At 48.4% G+C, this 24,063-nt stretch overlaps 1 protein-coding gene across 3 annotated transcripts in view; it reads left to right on the plus strand.

Annotated features, from left to right (window-relative positions):
- The window catches only part of SLC12A6 (solute carrier family 12 member 6), a 3,180,404-nt gene that overhangs the window by 3,136,476 nt on the left and 19,865 nt on the right, over positions 1 to 24,063 (plus strand). For all 3 annotated transcript variants that reach the window (XM_069633764.1, XM_069633765.1, XM_069633766.1), the window contains 2 exons: positions 5,288 to 5,475; positions 6,102 to 6,235. In XM_069633764.1, the coding sequence (XP_069489865.1) occupies positions 5,288 to 5,475; positions 6,102 to 6,235 (322 nt within the window). The remainder of the gene's footprint in view (positions 1 to 5,287; positions 5,476 to 6,101; positions 6,236 to 24,063) is intronic.

Raw genomic sequence — 24,063 nt, forward strand, 5'->3', positions numbered from 1 at the left:
CCCTCTTTAGAGCCACAGAAGTAGCCATTCCCCTTGTAAAATGGGCACGAAGCCCATCTGGTGGTTCTTTTCCCGCTAATCTGTAGCATTCAACTATGGCTAATATGATCCAGCGGGAAATGGTCTGTTTTGTTACAGATAAGCCTAATTTATGACCAGTATAACCCACAAATAGTTGGTCATCTTGTCTCAATTTAGCCATCCTTGAGATGTAAAAACTAAGAGCCCTCTTGGGATCTAATCTGTGTAATCTCTCCTCTTCCTTGCCCAGATGAGGACGAGGATAAAAGGTTGGTAGTACTTTTTTTTGTAACAAATGGAAGTCCGAGACTACTTTTGGCAAGAATGAAGGTTTAACTTTAAGGACTACCTTATCCTTATAAAAAATAGTATATGGTGGTTTGCATGAGAGAGCCTGAAGTTCGCTAACCCTGTGGGCTGATGATAGGGCCACAAGAAGGACAATTTTTAGAGTCAAAAGCCTCAATGGACATGAGTGCAGAGGCTCAAAAGGTATGCAAGTCAAGAATTTTAATACTAAATCTAAGTCCCAAGTTGGTACATGAAAAGGTACTGGAGGGTATACATTAGTAAGCCCTTTTAAGAATTGAATTATTAACGGTATTTTGAAATATGAAACCTCTTCTGAGGAGCGCTTGAAAATGGACAGCGCAGCAATGTATCCTTTGATTGTTCCTATCTGGAGCCCCAGATTAGCTAGATGTAGTAGAAAAGAAAGCACCATTGGGGTGCCACACTGAAAAGGGTCCACATCCTTGTCTTTGCACCAGTTACTAAACCTGTTCCAGCGACATCGGTACAAAGATTTTGTTGCTGGTCTTCTGGCCGAAATCAAGATTTACATTACGTCATCCAGAAGATCCCAATCCTTGTATCTCAACCTCTCAGAAACCATGCGTGAAGGTTGAGTGTCTTGACCTCTGGATGGAGAACCCGACCTTCCTCTTGCGAGAGAAGATCCTCTCTTTGCGGAAGACGTATTGGAGGGCAGATGGACATGTCCAGAAGGTCCGGGTACCACGTCCTCCTGGCCCAATCCGGTGCAAATTGGGATCATGGTTTTCCTGAACTTTCTCAACCTCCTGATTACTTGAGGAATCACGGGGGACTGGGGGAAAACACGTACAGCAATGGAAACTTCCACTCCACTACGAATGCGTCTCCCAGAGCTCCTCTTTGAGGAAATTCCCTTGAGCAGTACTGATCGCACTTCCGGTTGATCGCGGTGGCAAACAGATCCACTTGAGTGGTTCCCCAAAGGGCAAAGATTTCCAGAAGGACTTCCTGAGCCAGCCCACACTCGTGAGAGACCGTGCTCTGCCTGCTCAGAGCGTCTGCTGCCGTGTTCTTCTCTCCGGCTAGGTGAATTGCCGATAGAGAGATTCCTTCTCGTATTGCCCACAACCAGAGCTGCATTGCCTCTCTGCACAGTGGCAGTGACCCTACTCCTCCTCTTTTGTTGAGGTAGTACATGGCCACCGTGTTGTCCGTCATTATCAGGACATTCTTTCCCTGTACAGAGGGCAGAAAGGCCTTCAGAGCTAGTCTGATTGTCCTCGGCTCCAACAGGTTGATGTGTAGTTTGGACTCCGATGGAGACCAGCGACCGCTGATTGTCAGATCATTGGTGTGTGCTCCCCGCCCCGTGAGTGAGGTGCCCGTGCGTAACGTTATCTCCCTCCATGGTTGCCAAAAAGACGCTTCCTTGAGAATGTTGTCGTTGAAAGCCCACCATAGAAGATCCTGAGCAACTGCGCTCGGGACTTGCAGAAGATCTGACATATTCCCGGAGAACTGGGACCAGTTCTGAGTGCCCATTGAAGGGATCTCATTCTCAACCTGGCCTCTGGTACTAGGAAAATGCAGGATGCCATGAGGCCGAGCAACCTGAGAAAATCGAAGGCCGGTAGACGTTGGGCATTCTGAAACTTCGTTACCATCTGCTGGATGTGGAGAGCTCTCATTTCGGGAGGCGAGGCTTTTCCTGAGGAAGTGTCCAAGACTGCTCCGATATACTGGAGCTTCTGGGATGGTATCATGTGGGACTTCTTGAAATTGATGGACGAGCCCAATTTGTGGAGGAAGTGGCAGGTGATCAAAAGATGTTCCTGAGCTTGTTCTGGAGAACTTGCTCTGATCAGCCGGTCGTCCAGGTAGGGATATATGTGAATACCTCCTCTCCTGAGACTTGCTGCCACAACCGCCAACAGTTTGGTGAAAACCCTTGGGGCGGAGGTCAACCCGAATGGCAGAACTTGAAACTGATAATGAGAATTGCCAATCGCGAACCTCAGGTACTTTCTGTGCTTTGGATGGATTGGCACATGAAAGTAAGCATCCTGAAGGTCCAATGATACCAACCAATCTTGGAGTTGGAGAGCCTGAAGGATCTGAGAAAGAGTCACCATCTTGAACTTGTCCTTCCTGAGGAACTTGTTCAAGTTTCTCAAGTCCAAGATGGGTCTCAGTCCTCCGTCCTTTTTTGGGATGAGTAAATATGGGGAGTACCAACCCCTGTTCCTCTCCGCTACAGGTACCAGTTCTATGGCACCTTTCTCTAGCAGGGTTAAAATTTCCTGCAACAGGAGCGGATCTGGAATTTTGGCGGAGTTGGCTCCCGGTGGATGATTCTGAGGCCTTTTTAGAAAGGGCAGACAGTAACCGTGGGCTACTGTTTCCAGTGCCCAAGCATCTGAGGTAATGCCCCGCCATTCCTTCAGATGTTGAGAAATCCTGCCTCCCACTGGTGTTTTGTGTAACAAGGTCTCAGAGGGATTTGGAGGCGGCTGCAGGAGTGGCTGAGGGTACAGATGCCGCTCCTGAGGCTGATTTTGCACCTCTTCCTCGTGCTCCACGAGGAAAGTTTCTTTTACCCCTTTGAGAAGCCTGTCCTCTTCCTCTACCAAAAGAGGGTTAGTATCAAAAAGAACGACCCCTCCAGGAAGATGAGCCGGAATAGGGTTTTAGAGGCTGGCGCAAAGAGGCGCTAAGTGATTTAGCTGCCTCTTTCGAGGTCTGAAGTTTTTCTAGGCTTTCATCAGCCTTTCTGCCAAAGAGCCTCGAGCCATCAAAGGGCCTGTTGAGAAGTCTGGCTCGCACGTCTGGTGCAAACCCCGACTTCCTCAACCACGCAAATCTGCGTAGCACAACGCTTGCAGCCATGGATCTGCTGATACTATCAGCAGTATCCAGTGTAGACTGGAGACATTCCCCCATTGCCTCCTTCCCGTCTTTGACTATATTCAGGAAGCCTTCCCTTTCCTCGCCTTCCGGAATATGATCAGCTGCCACCGAAATACAGTCCCACAGGGTATGGGTAAACCTGGCTAGGGTAAAGGTGACATTTGCCGACTTAAGTGCCATACTGCCTGACGTGAAAACTTTACGTGCCCAGGCATCAATTTTTTTATCCTCTCTATCTGGAGGGATAGTTGGATAATCAGTTTGTTTTGAAGTAGATGCTGCCTGAATGACTAAACTTTCTGGAGTCGGATGTTTATTCAAATATTCAGGATCCTTTCCAGCCGGTCTATATTTTCTTGGAAAAGTGCTATCTGCAGCAGCAATAGTTTCTGGCTTCTCCCAGTTTTTCTCCACAGTCCTTTGGAGGGATCTGTGGAAAGGGAGAACAGGATCTTTCAGAGGTCCCTTGACGATTATATCCGTCATGTCATCTTTTATCAAAAATGGGTGAAGTAATACCCCAACCCATATATTCAACTACCCTGGTCATAAGATCCCTGTACCCAGCATCTGCAGGATCAGGTTTGGCGAACTCTAATTCTGGGGATGTGTCAACTCCACTGGCAGAATGTAGAGTATCACTCGGGTCTCTCATTCTAGATTCCTGGTCAATAAGTTCCTCAGGAACTTGTCTTGAACCATACTTAACTCCCAAAGGAGTAACCTAGTCTTCTTCTGAAGCAGACTCTTCATAGATTGCTGACATAGATTTGAAAAAGTCTGACCTAGGCAAAGGAGTGAATCTCCTTTCTTCCTCTTCCATCTGCTTCGAAGGAATTGGCAAATCCTTTGAAGTTGTCGAAGGGGTCTTTGAAGTCTTCGAAGATGACTTTGATAATGGCGTTGAGGATGTTTTTGGCTTTGGAGTCGGAATTATCGACTTTCCTGGAAAGCACAGGATTTCCACAGGAAAGCACAGGATTTCCTATCCTTCGACGACTTGTGTTTCTTGTATGGCACTGGAGAAGTGCTCGACTCTCGAAGAGTCTTTGACGGTTTTACGTCGACTCGAGGTTTTATTTGATTCCTCGACCCTACCGGTCTTTGCCATGGTAGCCTTGGACTTCCCTTTGTCGTCCAATGGAGCGACTTTAGGGATATGGCTTTTTCGAGGATCTTTTGAGGGGATCGGGCCGCATTCTCGAAAACCTCCATCATCTTTTTGCGGAATTCTTCCCACTTACTGGGAGAATCCGATTTAGTCGGACAACAAATTTCTTCGGTCGACTCTGAAGAAGATGATGATGATGAGGGAGATCTATGTCTCCTCTTCATTTTTTTCGATGATGACGAAGAGTGTCTCGATCTACTCCTAGATCGAGATCTGTTTGAGTGCCTATGGCGATCCGATTCCTTAGAATCAGTCACTTTCTTGTGTCTTTTTAACTAAACCTTTTTTGAGGCCTCCCTCACCACCGACAGTTTACCTCTCCCCTCACGAAGAGCTTTTTCGGTCATAGATTGGCAGGACCCGCAGTCGTTGGTTCGGTGACTGGAACCGAGACACCAGAGACAAATCCGGTGGGGATCGGTGATCGACATTGTAGATCCACAATTTGCACACTTCTTGAACCCCGTCCTGGGTGTCGAACGTGTCGAAGATGACGACATTTTCTTCACAGAAAATAGAATCGCGCCGTTCTCGATAGCGAAGCGATCGGAAAAACGGAACTGAAGCAAGGGGCGCGGCTCGAGCTATTTATACCATCGGTGACCTCGACAGAGTACGTCGAGGGACAATCGACGCCACGACCTCGAGCACAGCGCCCTCTGCCGAGAAATTGTTTTTCCGAAGCAGCGAAGCTGGAGATAACCAATTATAACAAGATGAGGAATACGTGGGAGGACACAATCCATTCGAAACAATGTTACTAGTGACTCATTTTACCAGTTGACTAGATAAAAATGCTGGTTTACAAGCCACCAGGTTGTGCTACTTTTGCTTTAAATCATGGCACTGCCTAGAATCACCGATATTGACACCCAGAATACTGCCATGTGAATCCCTTTTCCCCCTGTTCAGGCTCAGCTTGTCAAGGACCGAAACTCAATGCTGCGCTTGACCAGTATTGGCTCGGATGAGGAAGAGGAGACGGACACTACCCAAGAAAAAGTACACATGACCTGGACAAAGGAAAAATACTTGGCAGCACGGGCACAGAGTCGAGCGAAGACACTGGAAGGCTTCCAGGATTTACTGAACATGCGCCCGTGAGTATATTAAAAGGCAGCAATGTATGCTGGACATAATGGTGTTGTTGGCAAATCAGGAGTGAGATGTTGGCATTCTAAGGGATGTGTGGGCATTGCAGTACAGTGTGAGCTTGGTATCCTGGGCATAGCAAAGTGTGCAAGCCAGCGTTGGTATAGACACTGCCATCATAGCAGGCAGTGAGGGCTTGTCAAATGGGAGCAATGGGGATAGCAGGAGCAACTTGTGTACATAGAAGTGTGGGTTATGATAAGAGAGTAATGTGGGCATGGGAGAAAGGCGGGGACATTTTAGAAAGTATAGTTGTAACACACAAAGGGATGTGAGAAAATCAAGAAGGGGTGTGAGGCATAGCTGGAGGGCTTAGAGGGCATAGAAGATGTTGTCTGCATAATATAGATATGTGGTCGAGTTTTGGGTGTAGCATGAATAGGTGTGGGTATAGAACTGAAATGTGCCTACAAATAGCGCTGTTTGCATGTATAACAGAGACTGGCAAAGATTGGGGTTAAGGATAAAAGTGAATGTGCACACGTCTTTTTGAAAAGCAATGAATGTATGCAGCAAGTTTTGTACAACACCTCTTCTGCTCATCTGTCTTTGTTTCCACTCCGTTTGTGTGCAGGGACCAGTCAAATGTGAGGCGCATGCACACTGCTGTCAAACTTAATGAAGTTATTGTCAATAAATCTCACGATGCCAAACTCGTCCTTCTAAACATGCCTGGACCACCCAAGAATCCTGAAGGTGATGAGAACTGTATCCTTTTTCAGCGCTTGGTGTTGTGCGTAGAATATTTCCTTTCAGTCACTCTCATTCTTTCTCGCCCTTTCCTTTCTATCATCCTTTCTAAAAACCTAGTTATCTATTATGGCGTTTTCCTTGACTTCATACCCTTTTAAGTAGTTCCCATCATTGGGTATGATCCAAGGTGGCGCTAATTTATTGTAAAGGTTATGAAAGTCGTTCAGCAATTGTAAGTGGCTCAAGGTTATGTGACCTCTGCCCATTGCATTAACCAATTGCTACTTGCCTATGTTTTCCTGCTCCCTTCACCTGCCCTGCCGCATTCCTATACTTCTCGGCTAAAAGGGCATCTTTCACCCTGGTGTCTGAACCTTAGAGCAGACAAAGACCAGGCCTTTTCCTATTTGGGATGTGTAAGCCATTCTCCGTAAAGCTTACTTGTGTCTGCTTAAATAAGCCAACATTTTGGGCATCGCAGAACATTTGCCATATTTAATCCCCACACTCAACCACGCATGGAAACACCCACCAAATCAAACTTCTTCCAACCTGCAAAATCTCATTCACATTCTTCTCATTAACACCACCCTCTAACCTTCAAAACAATCATTATTCCTCATTAAAAAGCACTCTGCAGTCCTTCCTGCCACAGTCATTGCTGATGTTATCACCATACATAGCCTTGATGTTACCTTCATCACAGAGACCAAGTTCTGTCCCTCTGCCCGACACGTAAATAATGACATACCTTCAGGGTGCCACCTACAACATATTGACTGTTCAAAGACTGGAGGAGACCTCACATTCATTTGCAAAGGCTCTTGTACCAGCACCCTTCAGGAATGCTATTCATCAAATATCTCACCTGCCATTTCCTGCTCTCAGACTGAGAGATTGTCATCTTCATGTGATCTGCAGAATCCTGAAGACAAAGTACATCATAATCAGTGAGGACAGACTTCATCATAACACTTGTTAATACCCATTCAAAAACGGCCTCTTCTGGGATCTCAGTTTACCAGGAACTTAGACAAAAAAAACAAAGAAGCCCTTTTTGACATCCTCGGAACACTAAATATCAAACAGCTGGTCACAGAACCCATACTCAACTACAATATTTTCTACCTAGTATTTATTGCATCTTCAGCCATCAAATGTTTTGACACCAACCACAGGACTGGATAATCACACTGTCATACTTAGCTTATTTATTTATTGGATATGTTTAAGATGCGTACACAACAAATGGTGTTTCAAGGTGCCACCAGACAAAAAAAAGGGGTGGGGGAACAGGAGAAAGATCAAAATAACGGTTCTACTAGGCCTTGTGACATTCGGATTGTGTAAGTGCAGTAGCAAGACGTGCGAGGGAGATGCCGATCTGTGCAAAATGCGAAGTGCTAGAAGGGGGCGGCATCAACCTAAACCGACCAAGATTCCCCATCAATCTTTCAAGAACTTCCCAGTGTGTGCATGGGAGCAAAACTTTACCTTCATTTTCCTAAACAAAATCAACCACACACTGACTGAAACTTTCAACAGAAATTCTTCACAGAGGATGTAAAACCCTTGACGAATGGTACATGCAAGAATTCACTAATATTTAACACTCTAGTGTAAGGAAGGCATGGTATCAAACAGTGTATACAGACACAAGTGATCACAGTTCAAGGGTGTTTATTGAACTTCAAACAGATTGATTGAACGCCTATTGGTTGCAACTCTGGAACACCCTACCCAACGCACTAAGAGCAGAACCCTCCTTACTAACCTTCCACAAATCCCTCAAAACCACACTATTCACTTAACCATGTGTACTCCACAGCACCCGGCTAACCCACCAACTGCTACGAACCATGCTGGTAGAAATTAATTTTATCGCAATTATATTTTAACTGCTGTATATTTTGTAATTCCAAGATGTACTGTAAACACAATTACCAATGCAACAAATAAGCCTTCCTTGTAACCAGATATGCATATATGCAACAGCGCCACAATGCTCACGGGCTGCTGTGCGCTTTAAACAAATACAAATAAATAAATATCTAAAGCTAAATCTAAGGATGGGAGCAAGCTACGGCCATCAAATAATAACGCAGTCCTATTGGAGTCTGTCAAAATGAACTGGCCTATACTAATAACCTATTACTTCTAAATACAACAGGGTGTGGGACACTTTGTTGCAGGTTATTAGGCGGTCACACTCCACTCAGGGAGTTCCTCTCCCCCTCACCCTAGCAACGTGGCGCACAATTAAGCGCTCTACAGATTCAAATTTGGTGAGGCCTTTCAACCGTCTCGCACCCCAACAAATACCCTGTGTCACCAGTGGAGTAACTTTTCTGAAAATGTTGGGGGGGACATGACATCTGAAGAAAAGGTGCCTCAGCCAAATGAATGGGGACAAAATGGTGTGCCGTGAAAGTTGGGGGGGACAAACACCCCTGTACCCCCTAAAATTATGCCCCATGTGTGTCACTAATGGACTAGGAACCAGGCCAGTGTGTAGTAAGAATATATATTTATTTAAGGTTTGACAAAGAAGACTAGCAGCCAATATCAGCCACCAACACTGTGGCAACACCCAATATTACGGCAATAACTATGCTATTAAAAAACGCAGCTACAATTTTGAAAAATGCAATCACAACTTACAATGCATTTAAAAAGAAACTGAACTTTGAGTCTGGCTCCACCAGCAAACCGCATTCCGAAGCGAGCGGAGCAGCGTCACCAACACCCACTATGTCCCTGCCAGAAGAGCAATTACCAAGTTTCGATAGCAGGGAAATTCTGATGGACCTCAAAGCTGGAATTGGCGACCTAGGCAGTAAACTCGACAACCTATCATCTAAAGTAGACCTGCTCCAACATCGCCTCGACAAGCACGCCGATAGGTTAGATACAGTGGAGCAACGAGTATCCGACCTGGATGATGGCGCAACAGGCCTTACCACAAGAGTCACCGCCCCCGAGTCCCAGATGAAAGCAGTCTGCGCCAAGAATGAAGACTTAGAGGGACGCTCACAAAGGAATAACATCAGAATCATTGGAATCAGAGAACAACAACTCCAAACGAAAATGGAGGACCATGTCGAACAGATCTGCATAGACCTCTTCGGGAAAGAGCTTCTCTCCAAATTGTTTGTAGTTGAACGAGCCCACAGAATTCCGAACACCAGACCAATCCCAGGCGCAAATCCACGGCCGATTATTGCAAAACTATTAAACTATAAAGATGGAGATGCGATACTCAAGGCAGCCAGAGAAAAAGGGAAACTGCAATATGACGGAGACCCAATCCAGTTCTTCCCAGATTTCTCCCCTACCGTTCAAACACAGAGGCGCTCCTTCACAACAGTTAAGAGAAGGCTACAAGACAACCAGATACTTTACTCAATGCTCTACCCAGCAAAGCTTCGCATTCAACATGAAGGGAAAGCCCTCTTCTTCCACACACCTGAGGAAGCCAGCGACTACCTTGATCACGCCGGCTGCAGATCCGCCGCTAATAACCCCAGACCGCAGCGTGAACACCAAAGACGCAGAGAACCGCCATAACGTTCGACCCAGGCACCCAAGGGAACAGGATTCATACCCCCGGCACCAATGCATAAACCTAATACCGCATAGACTCACTCCCAGTGCGTTGGAGAGCCACCCTCCCCTCTCGGGAGGCACAAGTGCCCCAAGCACAGCAACCCTTATAGTTTAGTTATGAAGAGGGAACCTCGCGGGTCAGTTGGGGGTTACCCGCGCGCGGGAGGGAAGTCACAGTTGCCACACCACCTCCAGTTGAGGTGCGTATCCTGACCTTCGTTTAGCCGTGAGGAGCGGCCAAGTTGTGCGCTACCAGTTCCACGCCGTCCTCCGACCCTGCATCCCCTCCGCTCGCCACCACCTCTATCTCACCGTCCATCCACCGAACCTCCTGGCAAGACCATAGGGAACAAAAAACGAATCAATGTTGACCCTGACCCGTTCCATTCAGAATCATAACCTGGAACATAAGAGGAGGCAACATCCCATCTAAAACTAGGAAAATCCTCCAGTACCTTAGAAGACACGAAGTCGACGTTGCCAGGCTTCAAGAAACTCACTTACTCCCAGGGAAGGATCATCAGTGGGCCAAGAGCTGGGGTTGCCATAGATACTTCTCCTCGTACTCATCTTACTCCAGAGGAGTCGCGATCTTAATACACAAGAAGATCAGCTTCCGGCTTGTCCACACCACAAAAGACAACGAAGGGAGAACTCTCCTTGTGAGCGGCATTATAGCAGGCCAGAAAATTACCTTTGTTAACTCGTACGCACCAAACATAGACGGCCCCGACAACTTCAGCTGGGTACTATCCCGTCTATCATCCCAAGAACCTGCGACCATAATCTGGGGTGAGGACCTGAATACAGTGCTGGACCCGATGAGAGACAGATCAAGAGCAACCCCACAACTTCCATCCAAAGCCAGCCTTCAAATAAAAGAAATCTGCAAGGCATTCAATCTGAAGGATGCCTGGAGAACGTCTAAAGAGGAGCTGCGTGAATACACTTTCCACTCCGCCGTACACAACTCGAGTTCCAGGATCGACTATCTGTTCACCTCTGTGAACGGCCCATGGACCAGCGGCCCATGCGATATCCATCCAAGAACTCTCTCAGACCACTCCCCGGTAACTCTCGTTCTAAACCCAGCACACCCCAAACCCCCCCTACAACGGTGGCGTTTCAAAACCGGCTCAATGCGGGATGAGGTATTCGCTGCCGAACTAAGAGAAGAGATCGCGTTGTTCCTCGAAGTCAACACAGGATCTGTGGCCTCACCCAGCACACTGTGGGAAACTCTAAAGTGTTTCGTTAGAGGGGTCTGCCACGCCAAAGAAAATGGCATATTGAAACTCATACGGCGGGAGCTGACAACTTGTGAAGAGAAACTAAAACAACTTGAACTCCAGCGCTCCAACACAACCAACCCGAACATACCAGTCGCCCTGAGGGAAGAGCTACAAAAATTCAGTAACGCAGCGGATCGAGAAGTGAAATTTCTAAATCGCAATAGTCTAGTCAGACAATACGGCGAAGGTCAAAGACCGGGCGCCCTCCTGGCAAACCTGGTCAAGGCACACAACAAACAATCGCCAATAGAAAGGATTCGGACCAGGCAGGGACACTTCGTCCACACTGACGAAGATATAGCGGAGGAATTCAGGCTCTTCTATCAAGACCTATACAGCAACAGTCACAACAGCGACCCACAAGTCTCGTTGGAGTACCTCGAAGATGCAGAGTTGTACTGGGTCGAGCACTCCCTGCGGGAACCACTGAACGACCTAATCACACAAGAGGAGATCACAAAAGCTATCAAAACCCTCCCTAGCTCAAAAGCTCCTGGCCCAGATGGCCTAACAGGGGAATTCTACAAAGCCTTCGCCACCACCCTCGCCCCCCTTCTGGCGGCAGTATATGCCGAGGCACTAGAAAAAGCGAGACTCCTCCCGTGAAGCCAACGTCATCCTCCTGCATAAGCCAGGCAAGCCACCAGAGGACTGCATCGTACAGGCCCATTTCCCTCCTCAATCTCGACAACAAAATACTCGCAAAGGTGCTTACCAACAGGCTACTACCATTGATGCCCACCCTCGTCCTGGCAGATCAGGCAGGCTTCATCCCAGGCCGCAACACGACCTTCGGCATCAGGAGGCTGTTCAGCGTCATTGAAGCACTAGACCCCTCAACTCAAGCAATAGCGGTCCTCCTTGACGCCGAAAAGGCATTCGACTCGGTGGAATGGCCGTTTATGTTCGCTGTACTCACCAGAATGGGGCTGGGAGCCCGCTTTATCAAACTAGTATCGTTATTGTACAACGAGCCGCGCTCCAACATCATCATAGGTACGGCAAAATCGGCTCCAGTGATACTCCAGCGGGGCACCAGACAAGGCTGCCCACTCTCAGCATTGATCTTCGCCCTGGTGATGGAACCGCTGGCCTCCATCCTAAGAGAACATCGACAACGAAGAGGACTCGTTATTGGACCACACAAGCTCATCATAGCCCTCTACGCGGACGACGTGGTCCTGTTCGTTCGCGATCCCGAAGAGAACCTGAACCCAGTCATGAGGGAAGTAATCAAATTTGGGACAGCCTCCGGCCTGAAAATCAATCAATCAAAGTCCATCATATTCCCGCTGACCCCAGCCACCAAACCCTTCGAAGATGACTTCCAATTCACATGGAAAACGTCCAATGTCCGATACCTGGGAATCCAAATGTCTCTGAGCTACCACGAGGTGTTCCGCGACAATTACGAAGAGGTGACCAAGTCCCTCCAGGAAAAAGTGACAAGATGGAAGACCCTACCACTAACACTCTGGGGAAGAGCTTTTGGTGATCCTACCAAAATTACTCTATCTGTTTACCAATATTCCAATATTCCTTCCTCAAACTTATCTGAAAAGACTAAAAAGCATGGTCCTCGAACTACTATGGGCAGACAAACCGGCCAGAGTGGCATATGCAACACTAACACTTCAAGTGGCGAGCGGTGGCCTCGCCCTCCCAGACCTGGAAAAGTACTTTTGGGCAGCGCAAGCGCAATTTCTCAGTTACTGGTATGCCTCCCACACAATCAGACCTCACGTTCAGGTGGAACGGGCGCTAGCAACACCGAACCTGTTAACCGCAGTCATCTTCAGTCAAATGCCCGTTCCCAACTCCACCATGAACGTAATGCTTTCAACATATAGAGTTTGGCTGAGATTGGCCCAAAGGTACGGGGTAAAAACGAGATACTCTCCCCTGTTGCCCGTTAAATTCATTCCAGGAGTTCCGCTTACGTCTGAAAAAATATTTCATCAGTGGGCCGATAAACTGGAAATTGAGACGCTGGGGGATCTCTTCACAGAAGACGGCTTTATAACTCTGCAGCAAGCAAAATCGAAAGGCGGCAACACCTCACTCGATGTATTCCTCTATTTTAGGACCCGATACACGTTTCAAGCGCTCCTGCCGGACTTCCCACGTCAGCCACAGACCTGGCAATTACTACACAACGCCATTCAAGCACAAGGTGAAGGCAAGCTGGTGTCACAAATCTACAAAGCTATTATTACTGATACATCACCTAAACTCTACCAAGCAAAGACCAGATGGGAAAGGTCCCTGCACAGTACAATATCAGAGGAGGACTGGACCTGCATCCTGAAGCAGACTCAAAAAATCGCCCTCAACTCACGCTTTAAACTAATCCATTTCAACTTTCTACACCAGACCTATTACACACCTGCGAAAGCAAACAAGCATCACCCTGAAACAGCTGCAAAATGTGAAAGATGTGGAGAACATTCAGCAGACTTCGTCCATTTGGCATGGGACTGCCCCGAAATAACACCGTTCTGGAATCATGTCTTGGAGACAACAGCAGCAATAGTGGGAGAGGCGATACAACCAAGCCGGACAGCGGCCTTGCTGGGTATGACAAGGCTGCTCTCTGCCCCGACAAGGAAACTGACGGGACTTCTGCTGACACTGGCCCGGAGGAGAGTGGCCATGTCCTGGGGCCGAGGCCCCCCCCATCGTACATCGCCTGGCGCAAAGACATCCTTTATTGCCAGGATGTAGAAACAGACTTTGTCAAACAACTTCCCCTACATACATGCCCGTCCTCCAGACATCTGGGGTCCGCTGATAACATTCTTGCTAAAAGAATCAGAGGAGGACTCTACCAGCCAACCAGATGCCTCAGACACAGGAGAAAGGTCACAGTGAAGGCACAGAACTAGCAGCACCATTTCCATGCTACATCGACCTGGAATCAGGACGGCACAAACAGTTGAACTATGGGCCGAGCCAGGGGGTGGAGGGGGGAGGGGGGGGGGGGGATGGGTGGTGGGACACGGCTCAGAGTTAAGTCCACCCTAATGTGGGTGTGTATTTGTTCTTATGTCTTTATAGAATAATACAAAAACCAAAAATAAAGGTTTAAAAAAAAAGAATATGTACTAACTCGCCTAAGTCGTGTTATGCTAGCAAAGTCCACGAAGTGGCATAGCAAACACAAACAGTATGTGGATTAAAAATGAGGAGGCAAATAAAATACAATGAAAGTGATAGGTTTGCGATGAAATACGAAATTAGGCACGATAAAAAAGGTTTTTCTTTATTTTTTCAAACAAAATAAATAAGTATTTTTCCAGCGTTATCAAAACTTATAGATAAGAACCGGTAAGCCCATGGCTCAGGTCTGACGTACATCTATACCTTTCCTAAAGATGTATCCCTATGACAATTTTCTCCGGCAGTCGCTGTACCCCAAGATAAACCAGCAAATTAGACCTTTTGGCAAAAACATGGTTTCTGCAGGACTTGCTCATGGAGTAGAAAATGCAGGGTCCTGCAAGCACAGATACACAAATATTCTGCTTAGGCTTGAAGAGGGAGAAGGCAAGTGGTGGGTGCCATGCACACCCACAAGCATGGTGCATCACAGTTTGCGCTACACAAGCACTTGCAGAGTGACCTTATCACAGGAGAATCTGGATCTGGGGGATCTGGCTGGGAAACACAAATCCAAGGTGGCAGTGCTAATGAGTACTCCGTTCACAGGACTGCATGTAGCTGTGGGAACATACTAGGTAATTAGTATAAAACCGCCATGTGTGCCACGGAGAGGTTGGACATGCAATGTTATAGGTGTGTTGGAACAGTGAGTGGAGATGGTGGCGGACTGTGGGCAAGAGGGGAGCGAAAGAGAGCAGAGATGGCAGGGTAAAGTGAGGAGGAAGGTGAGCAGGTGGAGGGAGTGTATTAGGCTGGAAAAGATCAGGATGTGATGTAAAATAATGAAAAGGAGGGCAGCAAAGAATGTGGGGGAGGTTGGAAAAGATTCAGAAGGTATCCGAGAAGAATTGGGAGGTGAGCAAAGACCGAGAAAGGGAACATAGGAAGTTAAAAAAGGCCAAGAGGCTAAGAAGAGGGAGTTGAAGCTAAAGGGAGTGAACAACCTACCAGGCGAGATTGAACAAATTGGTTACTTGGAGAGACAGAAAGAGGTGACAGACAGAAGGACTGCTAAAGTCACTAGATGGCTTGAGTCTCGCTTTCATTGGCCCGGATTTTTCTAGTTCAGCATCGGTAAAACCCAAAGGTGCCACATACTCAATGTGGTAGAATATGTTTTGCAACGATAGCACCATCCTACGACGATAAAAGAGAGCTACAATTCAAGCCAAAAAAGCAGTTTCAGGGGACTTAGAATGCCATAGACTGTGAGTGAATTAATTTGACCAACCTACTCGTAGAGCCAAATGGAAGAGTAGGGCAGACTGATAAAACACTACCTAGAACACATTTGCTCTGAAAAATACATATTTTGAATGTTTTACTCAGATCTTCGAATTTGCTGTTGAACTTCGACTGTGAAGGTGCACAAACCTGCATCAGCTAAGATTCCAAAATGCCCCATTGGTTAATGGTGCATGGTTGGACATTGGTCCCTCATTTACTAGATAAGTTCTTTCACAATTTTTGTTTTAGTGACATGTTCCTCCTCCATTGTGAAATGTCTGGCCAGAGTAAAGAGGAAGAGTTTTGTAGGACCAGGAACAGTCCTCTAGTACTACTGTTTACTAACATACTCTTATGTCTAGTATTCACTGTTGGCAAATTTGCCGACTTGTGCCCATTGGTCTTCTCTGAAATGCAGTCTGGAATGCAGTCTTTCACCAGTTGGTTCCCGCCCACCTATCATGTATCATTAAACATATTCCCTTAGGTTACTTGTGACCATTTTCAGTTTGATTTTCTTTTATATCATCTTTTATACTTAAAAATACTGGTTGGATTAGTGTTTGTTTTTTGTTTTCCAAACCTGTACAAAATATTAAAAATTAAAAGAAGGCATATTTTCCATTGATGATGTATGCTAAGCAGCTTCCTAAGCTTTCCTTAAACAACATGCATTGAATATTTATTTGGGTAAGTTATGCTTATTTGGACTGAAATCAATACTATGTTGTTCTCCACTATAGATTCTGTGTTAATACATTATTAGGCATTGTACAACTGTATTGTAAGCCTTAGTGCCCCTTCAGTCATATGCCCCGTGTGCCATCTCTTCACCCTACCCCAGCATTCACTGTAAAGAACTGACATTATCAAGGAGCAGTACTAAATTCTCTAATATGCATAAAAACATTTCTAAAATCGAATTTAGCTATGTTCACATCCTGCATTGGTTTTGCTGCTGTTTCTAAAATCGCTTTTAGGTGTGTGCACATCCTGCTTTTCATGGGAATGTGCTGACAGGTTACCCCCTCTGGCCTCTATTCTGGTCTGTTATGTGTTCCCCCACCCTTCTTCATTTCCCATTGTTTCTTCCCTATCCTATTTGTGTCTCCCTGTGTGCTTGCTCCCTCCTTGCCTACCTCCTCCCACGTACCTCAACTGCTCTGCCCGGTTAAGTGTATCACACTCTGTGCCCCTCGCTATGGGGCTTTCTATCTCCCCCATCTTCTCTAACTGCTTCTCCATCTCCTATCCTTCAAATCTCACTAAGTCTGGCGGGAAGAAACTCAAGGAGGACATACTGGCCTCCAACCCAAGCCTTCCTATCGCTGACACCTACATCAGTGTTTCTGCCAGAGAGACTCTCACTGACATCCTTTTTGTCGTTCCCTCTCCCGACCTATGGACTCTCCATATGGCTGCTCTGCTCTCTCCTTACTCTTCCTCACACAAAAAAGGTGGTACCCGCTGGGAGGCCCTTCTTGCCTCCTCTTCCACCTCCAGGGCCATCATAAATGTCATAATGTTACCATTCCTCGCTCCTTCCTCACCTTATCATCTTTCCTCCTCACAGGAGGAAACTACCTGCCGTTACAGGCGCCCAGGCTCCCCTGCCAACAACGCCCACCTTTGCTACCTTACCTCATACCAATCTCCCCACCTCCGTCACAACTCCCCCCTTGTCGCTTTGAACTGTACAGGCTCCCTTGCCTACTCACACTACACTGACAACCTCGTCAGCCTCTTCCACCCAGCTGCCCTGTCCACCCACTGCTGCCACATCTGGAGCTCCCTTGCCTCCAGCGGCCCCTATCACACTGACTCCCTTGACATATTCCACTATCCCGGCTCCCTTGCTTGCACCCTCTTCATTGACACCCTCGTCATCCTTGCCTCCTGTGCCTCCTCCTACCTCTATCTCTCAGGCTCTCCTGCCGCTAGCGGGGGAGGACCTCTGTCCCATGTACCCCCCTCACCGAAGTCCTTCAAAAGTGGCAAGCTGCTCCATGTTGCCACACTAAACTCTCGCTCTGCTGTCAAGCACTCCTCTGATGACATCTGCCACCTCCTTGAACTCCTGGATGTTGATGTTCATGCTCTTACTGAGACATGGTTTAAGGACGGCTCTGTCAGGAGTTTTGACACACTCCTCCCTGAAGGCTACAAGATCCTCTCCGTGCCCAGGCCCAACAGGCCAGGAGGTGGAGTATCTTTGATCTTTCCTGAATGGATCCCTGTTTCCATTATTCCCACTCTGGTCTACTCCTCCTTTGAATGCCTGGTCTGCAGGCTCTCTGGCCACCTATCGACCGCCAGGACAGTCCACCCTCTTCCTCTAGGAATGGGCTGACCTGGCCGCTACTCTCCTCTCCTCCTCTTCCCAACTCCTCCTGCTGTGGGATCTTAACATCCATCCTTGACTCTCCTGACTCTTGAGGACCTTTCTGCAACCTGTGTGATGCCCTTTCTCTTTCTATTCTACCCTCTGGTCCAATGAACACTGCTGGCCACAGCTTGGATGCTCTCATCTCCACAGACATCCCACTCTCTATTCCACTCATGGCCGCACTCTCATGGACGGATCATTCTCTTCTCTCTTCTCACTTGAAGCTCTCTTCTCCCTTAGCAAAGGCACACCCTAGACCACCACCTGCCTTCAAGGTCAACCAACCCATGAAAAGAGTGTCAGTGGCTGCCTTTGCCTCCACCTACTCTCCTCCTTCTACTCCTACAGCTGACTCTCATCCTGATACTGCCCTCTCTAACTTTCACCGTTCCATCTCCAACACCGTTTTCAAAGGCAATAGACTCTGCATCCGCTACAAGAAAAGTCTACATACAAGCCTGCATCTCTGTGGCATCTAACAACACAGCCAAACTTTTCAAAGTCTGCAAGGAACTGGCCAACCCTACTGCAGCCGCATCCTCCACTGCACCCACCCATGCCCTTTGCTCAGTCCTGGCCACACATTTCACCACCAAACCACAGGACATCCTGTCCTTTCTTCCGCTCCCCCTCCTGCACTAACATCTCTTGGGCCCCCCTCCGCCACCCCCACCCCTTCCCCTCTTTTCTCCTCCCTCTCCCCTGTCAAATCTGATGAGGTCTCTAGACAAGTTTGGTCTATGAAAGCCTCTTCCAAACAGGTGGACCCCTGCCCCTCCAAAACCATCAAGGACCATATTGACAGTCTTGCTCCAGCCGTGGCCGACCTCTGCAACCTCTCTTTAGCCACTGGAGTTTCCCCTCTCCTCTCAAGCACTCTCTTGTTCACCCTCTGCTCAACCCATTTATTCAACCCATTTATTCCAGCAAATTATCGCCCGATCTCCATCACCCTTTTCCTGGGAAAACTCCCGGAGAAGCTGGCTATCACTCAATTTACCCTCCATACTGAATCTGTTGGTTGTCTCCATGACCATAAGTCTGGCTTTAGAGCATCTAGAGGTACGGAAACTGCTCTTTGAACACCCGTGAAGACCTGCTCTCAAATCTTGACTCGAACGCTCCCTCTGTCCTCATTCTTCTCGGCCTCTCTTCTGCAGTAAACTTCAACATCCTGATCACCCGTCTCCGTGATACCCTCGGCATCACAGATCAGGCCTTGTATGGCTCGCCTGAATTTCTCTCTGACCATCCCTCCCAGTTGGAACTTGGGTCCGTTCTCTCCTCTATGGCTCTCTCTACTTGTGGTGTCCCCCAGGGATCTAACCTATCCCCCTGGTTCTTCAATATCTACTGGCAAGTAGGTAGGCCAAGTCCTTGAGTTTACTTACGTATTTCAGTATGCACGGTCTAGAGAATCCCCCTACCATGCATGCCCACACAGATTCCACATCTAGCGTGATCCCCTTCTCTGTTAAGCGGTGGGCTATTTCTCCCCAGAATTTCCCAATTTCCGGGCATGCCCAGAACATGTGTATCATCCCTGCATTCACCTCCCCGCATTTGGGACATGTTTGTATTTCTGCGCTCTTAAATCGAGAAATCCTCTGGGGGGTCACATATAGCTGGACTGTTGCAGCCGCGCATTCCTAGATACTTTTTTATGGTATCTCTGGACCCTCTCCCACAGCCCATCATTCATGGGCTCCCCGGCTTTCTCTTCCCAGTCCAGTCTCAGCTGGGTCACTTCTTTTCCCAACCTGGACATCAGTAGTTCATAGATTCGGTAGACCTCGTGCCCCCCTCTGAGATGTCATAAATTGTTTCTATGGCCATGTCGGGTTGGTCTTCCAGCACTATTTCGGACCATGTCTCTTTCACCTGCTGTATTAATCTGATGTAGGTAAAATACTATCCTGAGTGCAGGCCTGTTTCCAGTGCCAGTATGTGAAATTCCATTACCTTCCCCTCTTGCCATACATCCCCCAGTGTTGCGACACCCAGCAGCTCCCAGTGCATGCGAATCGTCTTCCTCAATTGCTTGTCTCCTCCAGTCAGTGCCACTAACAGCACTTGCGGAGAGCACGGGTCAGGTTCTCCATGGCCTGGCAAACCTTACGCCACATCTTCCATCCCAAATCTAACATCCTTGCGCACCCTTTTAGCTCTGGTTTTGGCAGCCATATCAATTCCTTCAAAGGGAACGGGGCACATTCAGACCTCCACAATCTGGACTCTGACGTCGAGTCTTCCGTTAGCCACTTGGCCACATATTGTAATTGGCTGGCCAGATAATAAACCTCCAAGTTGGGCAATTGTATGCCCCTTGTCATACATATTCTGCAATTTCCACAGGGCTATTCTATTCCTGGTGTTATGCCATATGAACCCTCTACATATGCTCTGAAGTTTAACAAACAATCGCTTGGGTATCATATATGGAATATTCCCAAAAAAATGTAACAACCTCGGCAATACTACCATCTTCAACAGTGCCACCCTCCCCACCATGGCCAGAGGGAGCTTAGCCCAGAATCTCATGCTATTCTCAACTTTTCCTACTGCTTTCTCTGTGTTCTGTTTATATTCAGCCTCTACCGTGTGATAGATATCAATCCCCAGGTAGCTGAAGGTTCTGGTCTCCCAGGGTATTTTCAGTACTGGTTAATGTTCTTGCGGAATCACCTTGTATCTCCCCAGGGGGAATATACACAACTTCTTGGGGTTAACTGTGATGCCAGAGAGCAACGCAAATCGCTCCATTACTTCTAGAATATATTGCAGGTTCTCCTCCGGATACCTCAAGTATAACAGCATATCGTCGGCATACATTGACATCAGATGTGGCCCCCCTTTTGTGCAGATTCCCACCTCCTCGTATTGCTGACTCAGATTGCTCCCGTCTTGACTCTGGCCAGTGGCCTACTGTACAGTAGTTTCATCCACCTCAGGTACCCAGGCCCAATGCCATATTCCTTTAGGGCTGCCATCAGCCAAGGCCATTTGTCGAAGGCCTTCACTGCATCTAATGAGATAATTGCAACTTCTCGTGAGTCCCCTTCTGTTTGCTCTATGACTCGGTGGAGCCTTCTTAGATTATCGGAGATGCTCTTGTGCGGCACATATCTGGTCTGGTCAGGATGTATAAGTTTGTTGATAACCTGTCTCATTCTGTTTGCCAACACAGCCTTAAGTATCTTGCTGTCCTGGTTCACCATGGATAGCGATCTGTATGACCCGCAGTCCGTGCCCGGCTTGTTTGGTTTGAGAAGCGGGATAATACTTGCCTCTCTCAGGGATACTGGCAATGTCCCTATTACGAATGGATTGTGTCCTCCAACGCATTCCACATCTTTGACATGTAATGTCCACAGCTGTGCACTTCGGAAACTTTTTCGGCAGAGGGCATCCTGCGTCGATGACGTCGGGTCCATGTCCCTCGAGGGCCTCTGTCGAGGATGACGTCACAGGATGTTATAAATAGGACGCACGGCGCCCGTAGCCTCAGTTCCGTTTTTTTCCACGAACGTGTTAACTTTGTGAGACTCATGCGCCTCGTGTGTTTTCTTCATTGAAGAGGTCCTTCTCTTCGACCCCTCCGACTCCGTGGTCCGGTTTCAAGACCTGTTGGGACTGCAAGTCCAAGATGTCGCTCACCGGCCCCCACCGCATTTGTTTGTGGTAGATCAGTGAGTCGCACGACACCGACAACTGCTTGAAATGCCAGTCGCTGACTGCAAAGGCCTTGCGGTAGCGGAGGGCAGGTGCTCGAAGCCTGTTAAGTCCCGGACCTCCAAGTCCAAGGGAGTTTCTACCGATGACTCAAGGGGCGACTCTCCGCGTCGGAAAGAATCCCGGGGTTCTCGGTCCCGAAGTGGTTCCCGCCACTCGTCTTCCTCGTCCCGTCCTGCACCAGTCACCTTCCATGTCGTCCTCGGAGGAGGATGGTGCCTCGAGGAAGCTTACTTGCCCTACAAAGTCCTCGAATCCAGAGGAATGGGCAGCATTCAAAAAGTCTATGATGGCGATTTTTCAATCGCAAGGCACTGGTCCGGTCGAGCCTTCTGACGAAGCCGACCTGGATCGGTCTCGGTCTGTGGCTCGCAAGCCTTCGGGCTCGGGTTCACGACCCGACACCCATCGAGAGCTGTCGAGGTCCTGTACAGACAAGGTTTCGAAAGGTCGCAAGAGACGTGTCTCTAGGTCTCGGTCCTCGTCCCCAGTGAGACCACAGCAACCTATTGAGGGCTCGGGCCCGGCGTCGACTTGTTCGGCACCGTGTCCGTCCGATTTGGACATCAACACCTTGCCGTCTGCACCTGTGTCGACGTCGACGCCTTCGGCTATCTCGACGTCGAGGTTGTCGACGCTCTTGACGTCGAAGCCTTCGCGCTATTGGCGCCTTCGGAAATTTTTTATCGGAATTTGCTGATGGAGATCCCAGACATTGTGGATCCTCCGAGAAAGGCTACTTCGAAGTCGGTGCGACCGGTTTTAGCCTCTAGGCCCTCCTCTGTCTCCAGGCCTGGGTTTCAACCCCCTCTGGATGATATTTTTGAAGAGGAGGAATGGTCAGAGGTTGAGGAACCTGGTGACCTGGATGATGCCCCAATGTTTTCTGGGGACAGTCAGTTGGAGGAGTTGAGACCGACCCTCCAGGATGCAAGTGGACTGGACATTTCCCCGGAAGTGGAGTTTGGTAGACCTGAGCCTGGGGCTCATGCATTCTCTTCTTATAGGAGACTCATGGCACGTGTCTCGGAACATCTGGGCTGGTCTAGTCGTCCAGAAGACTTTGTGCAAGATGATCTTGGATCAAGGTCCGTCCTCTGACCCTGTTTTGCCATTTCATTCTACCTTGCATAAAAGGGTGGCAACTGCTTGGCAGTCCCCGGAATCTCTTCCGGCGGTGAATAAAAATCTTACTAAGAAATACCGCCCTTCCGTTAGCGACCCCAGCTATTTGTCTACTCACCGCACTCCTGAGAGTTTGGTAGTTCAGGCGGCTACGTCCACCTCGAGGCAGGCGGCGTACCCTACCATCCCTCCAGATAGGGATGACAAGCGCTTGAACGGTTGGGCACGGAAAGTGTTTTCTGCTGGGAGCATGGCCTTGAAATCGGTCAACTCCACGTGTGCCTTGCCAAGGTTTACACACACTCTGTGGTCTTGTGTTGCTTTTGCGGCTGAGCGTCTACCCGAGGGGGAAGAAAGGGATGGTTTCCTTGCTATTGTGCTATCATGCAGCATGGCAGGGATGGCATGTGTGAGGCCCTTTAGTCGGGTTTGGATACGGCTGACAGTGTGAGCTGGTTGCGGAAGTCGGGGTTTGCTTTGAATGTGCAAGCCCGTCTTCTGAACATGCCCTTTGATGGCGCACATTTATTTAGCAGCAAGGCTGACGAGAGCCTTGAGAGGGTGCAGACCTCAAAAGCTGCAGCGAAGTCTTTGAGCGCTGCGGTGCGTCAACCTCTGCCTTTTCGTCCTAGGGGACAGCAGTGGAGGGGAGGTTTGGTTCGTTTCTACTCCTCCTTTAGTAGAGCGAGAGAGGCCACCAGTCAAAGGGGCCAGCGAAAAAGCACCCATGGAGGTCAGGGAAATCGTGGTGCCAAACATCTCAGGCAGCTGCCTCTTTGCCTTCAGGCACTGCCGCAGCCACTTCCAAACAATCGTGAGGCCATGTCCCATGGTTCGCTGGTTGGGGGAGACTGTCTCAGCATCTCGAAGAATGGCGGCCCATTACTTCAGATGCTGGGTTCTGGATACCATAGCCCACGGCTACTGCCTTCCCTTCCTCCAGTGGCCTCACGACAATCCACCGGGGAAACGCTCTTTGAAGAGTCCAGATCTGCTCCTTGCACAGGAAATATTGTCCCTGCTGGAGAAAGGTGACATAGAACTGGTGCCTGTAGCGGAGAGGAACAAGGGTTGGTATTCCCCTTATTTTTTGATCCCAAAGAAAGACAGGGGATTGAGACCCATCATGGACTTGCTTTGGTTGAACAAACATCTCACGAAGCACAAGTTCAAGATGGTCACTCTTTCACAACTTCAGGGTTGCTGGGTGTCTCTGGACCCCAAGGATGCTCACGTTCACACAGAAAGTACCTGAGGTTTGCTGCTAGCGACTCACACTTTCAGTTTCGGGTCCTGCCGTTCAGATTGACCTC

Source organism: Ambystoma mexicanum, chromosome 13 (assembly GCF_040938575.1).
Source record: "Ambystoma mexicanum isolate Mex_15411 chromosome 13, UKY_AmexF1_1, whole genome shotgun sequence".
NCBI lineage: Eukaryota > Metazoa > Chordata > Amphibia > Caudata > Ambystomatidae > Ambystoma > Ambystoma mexicanum.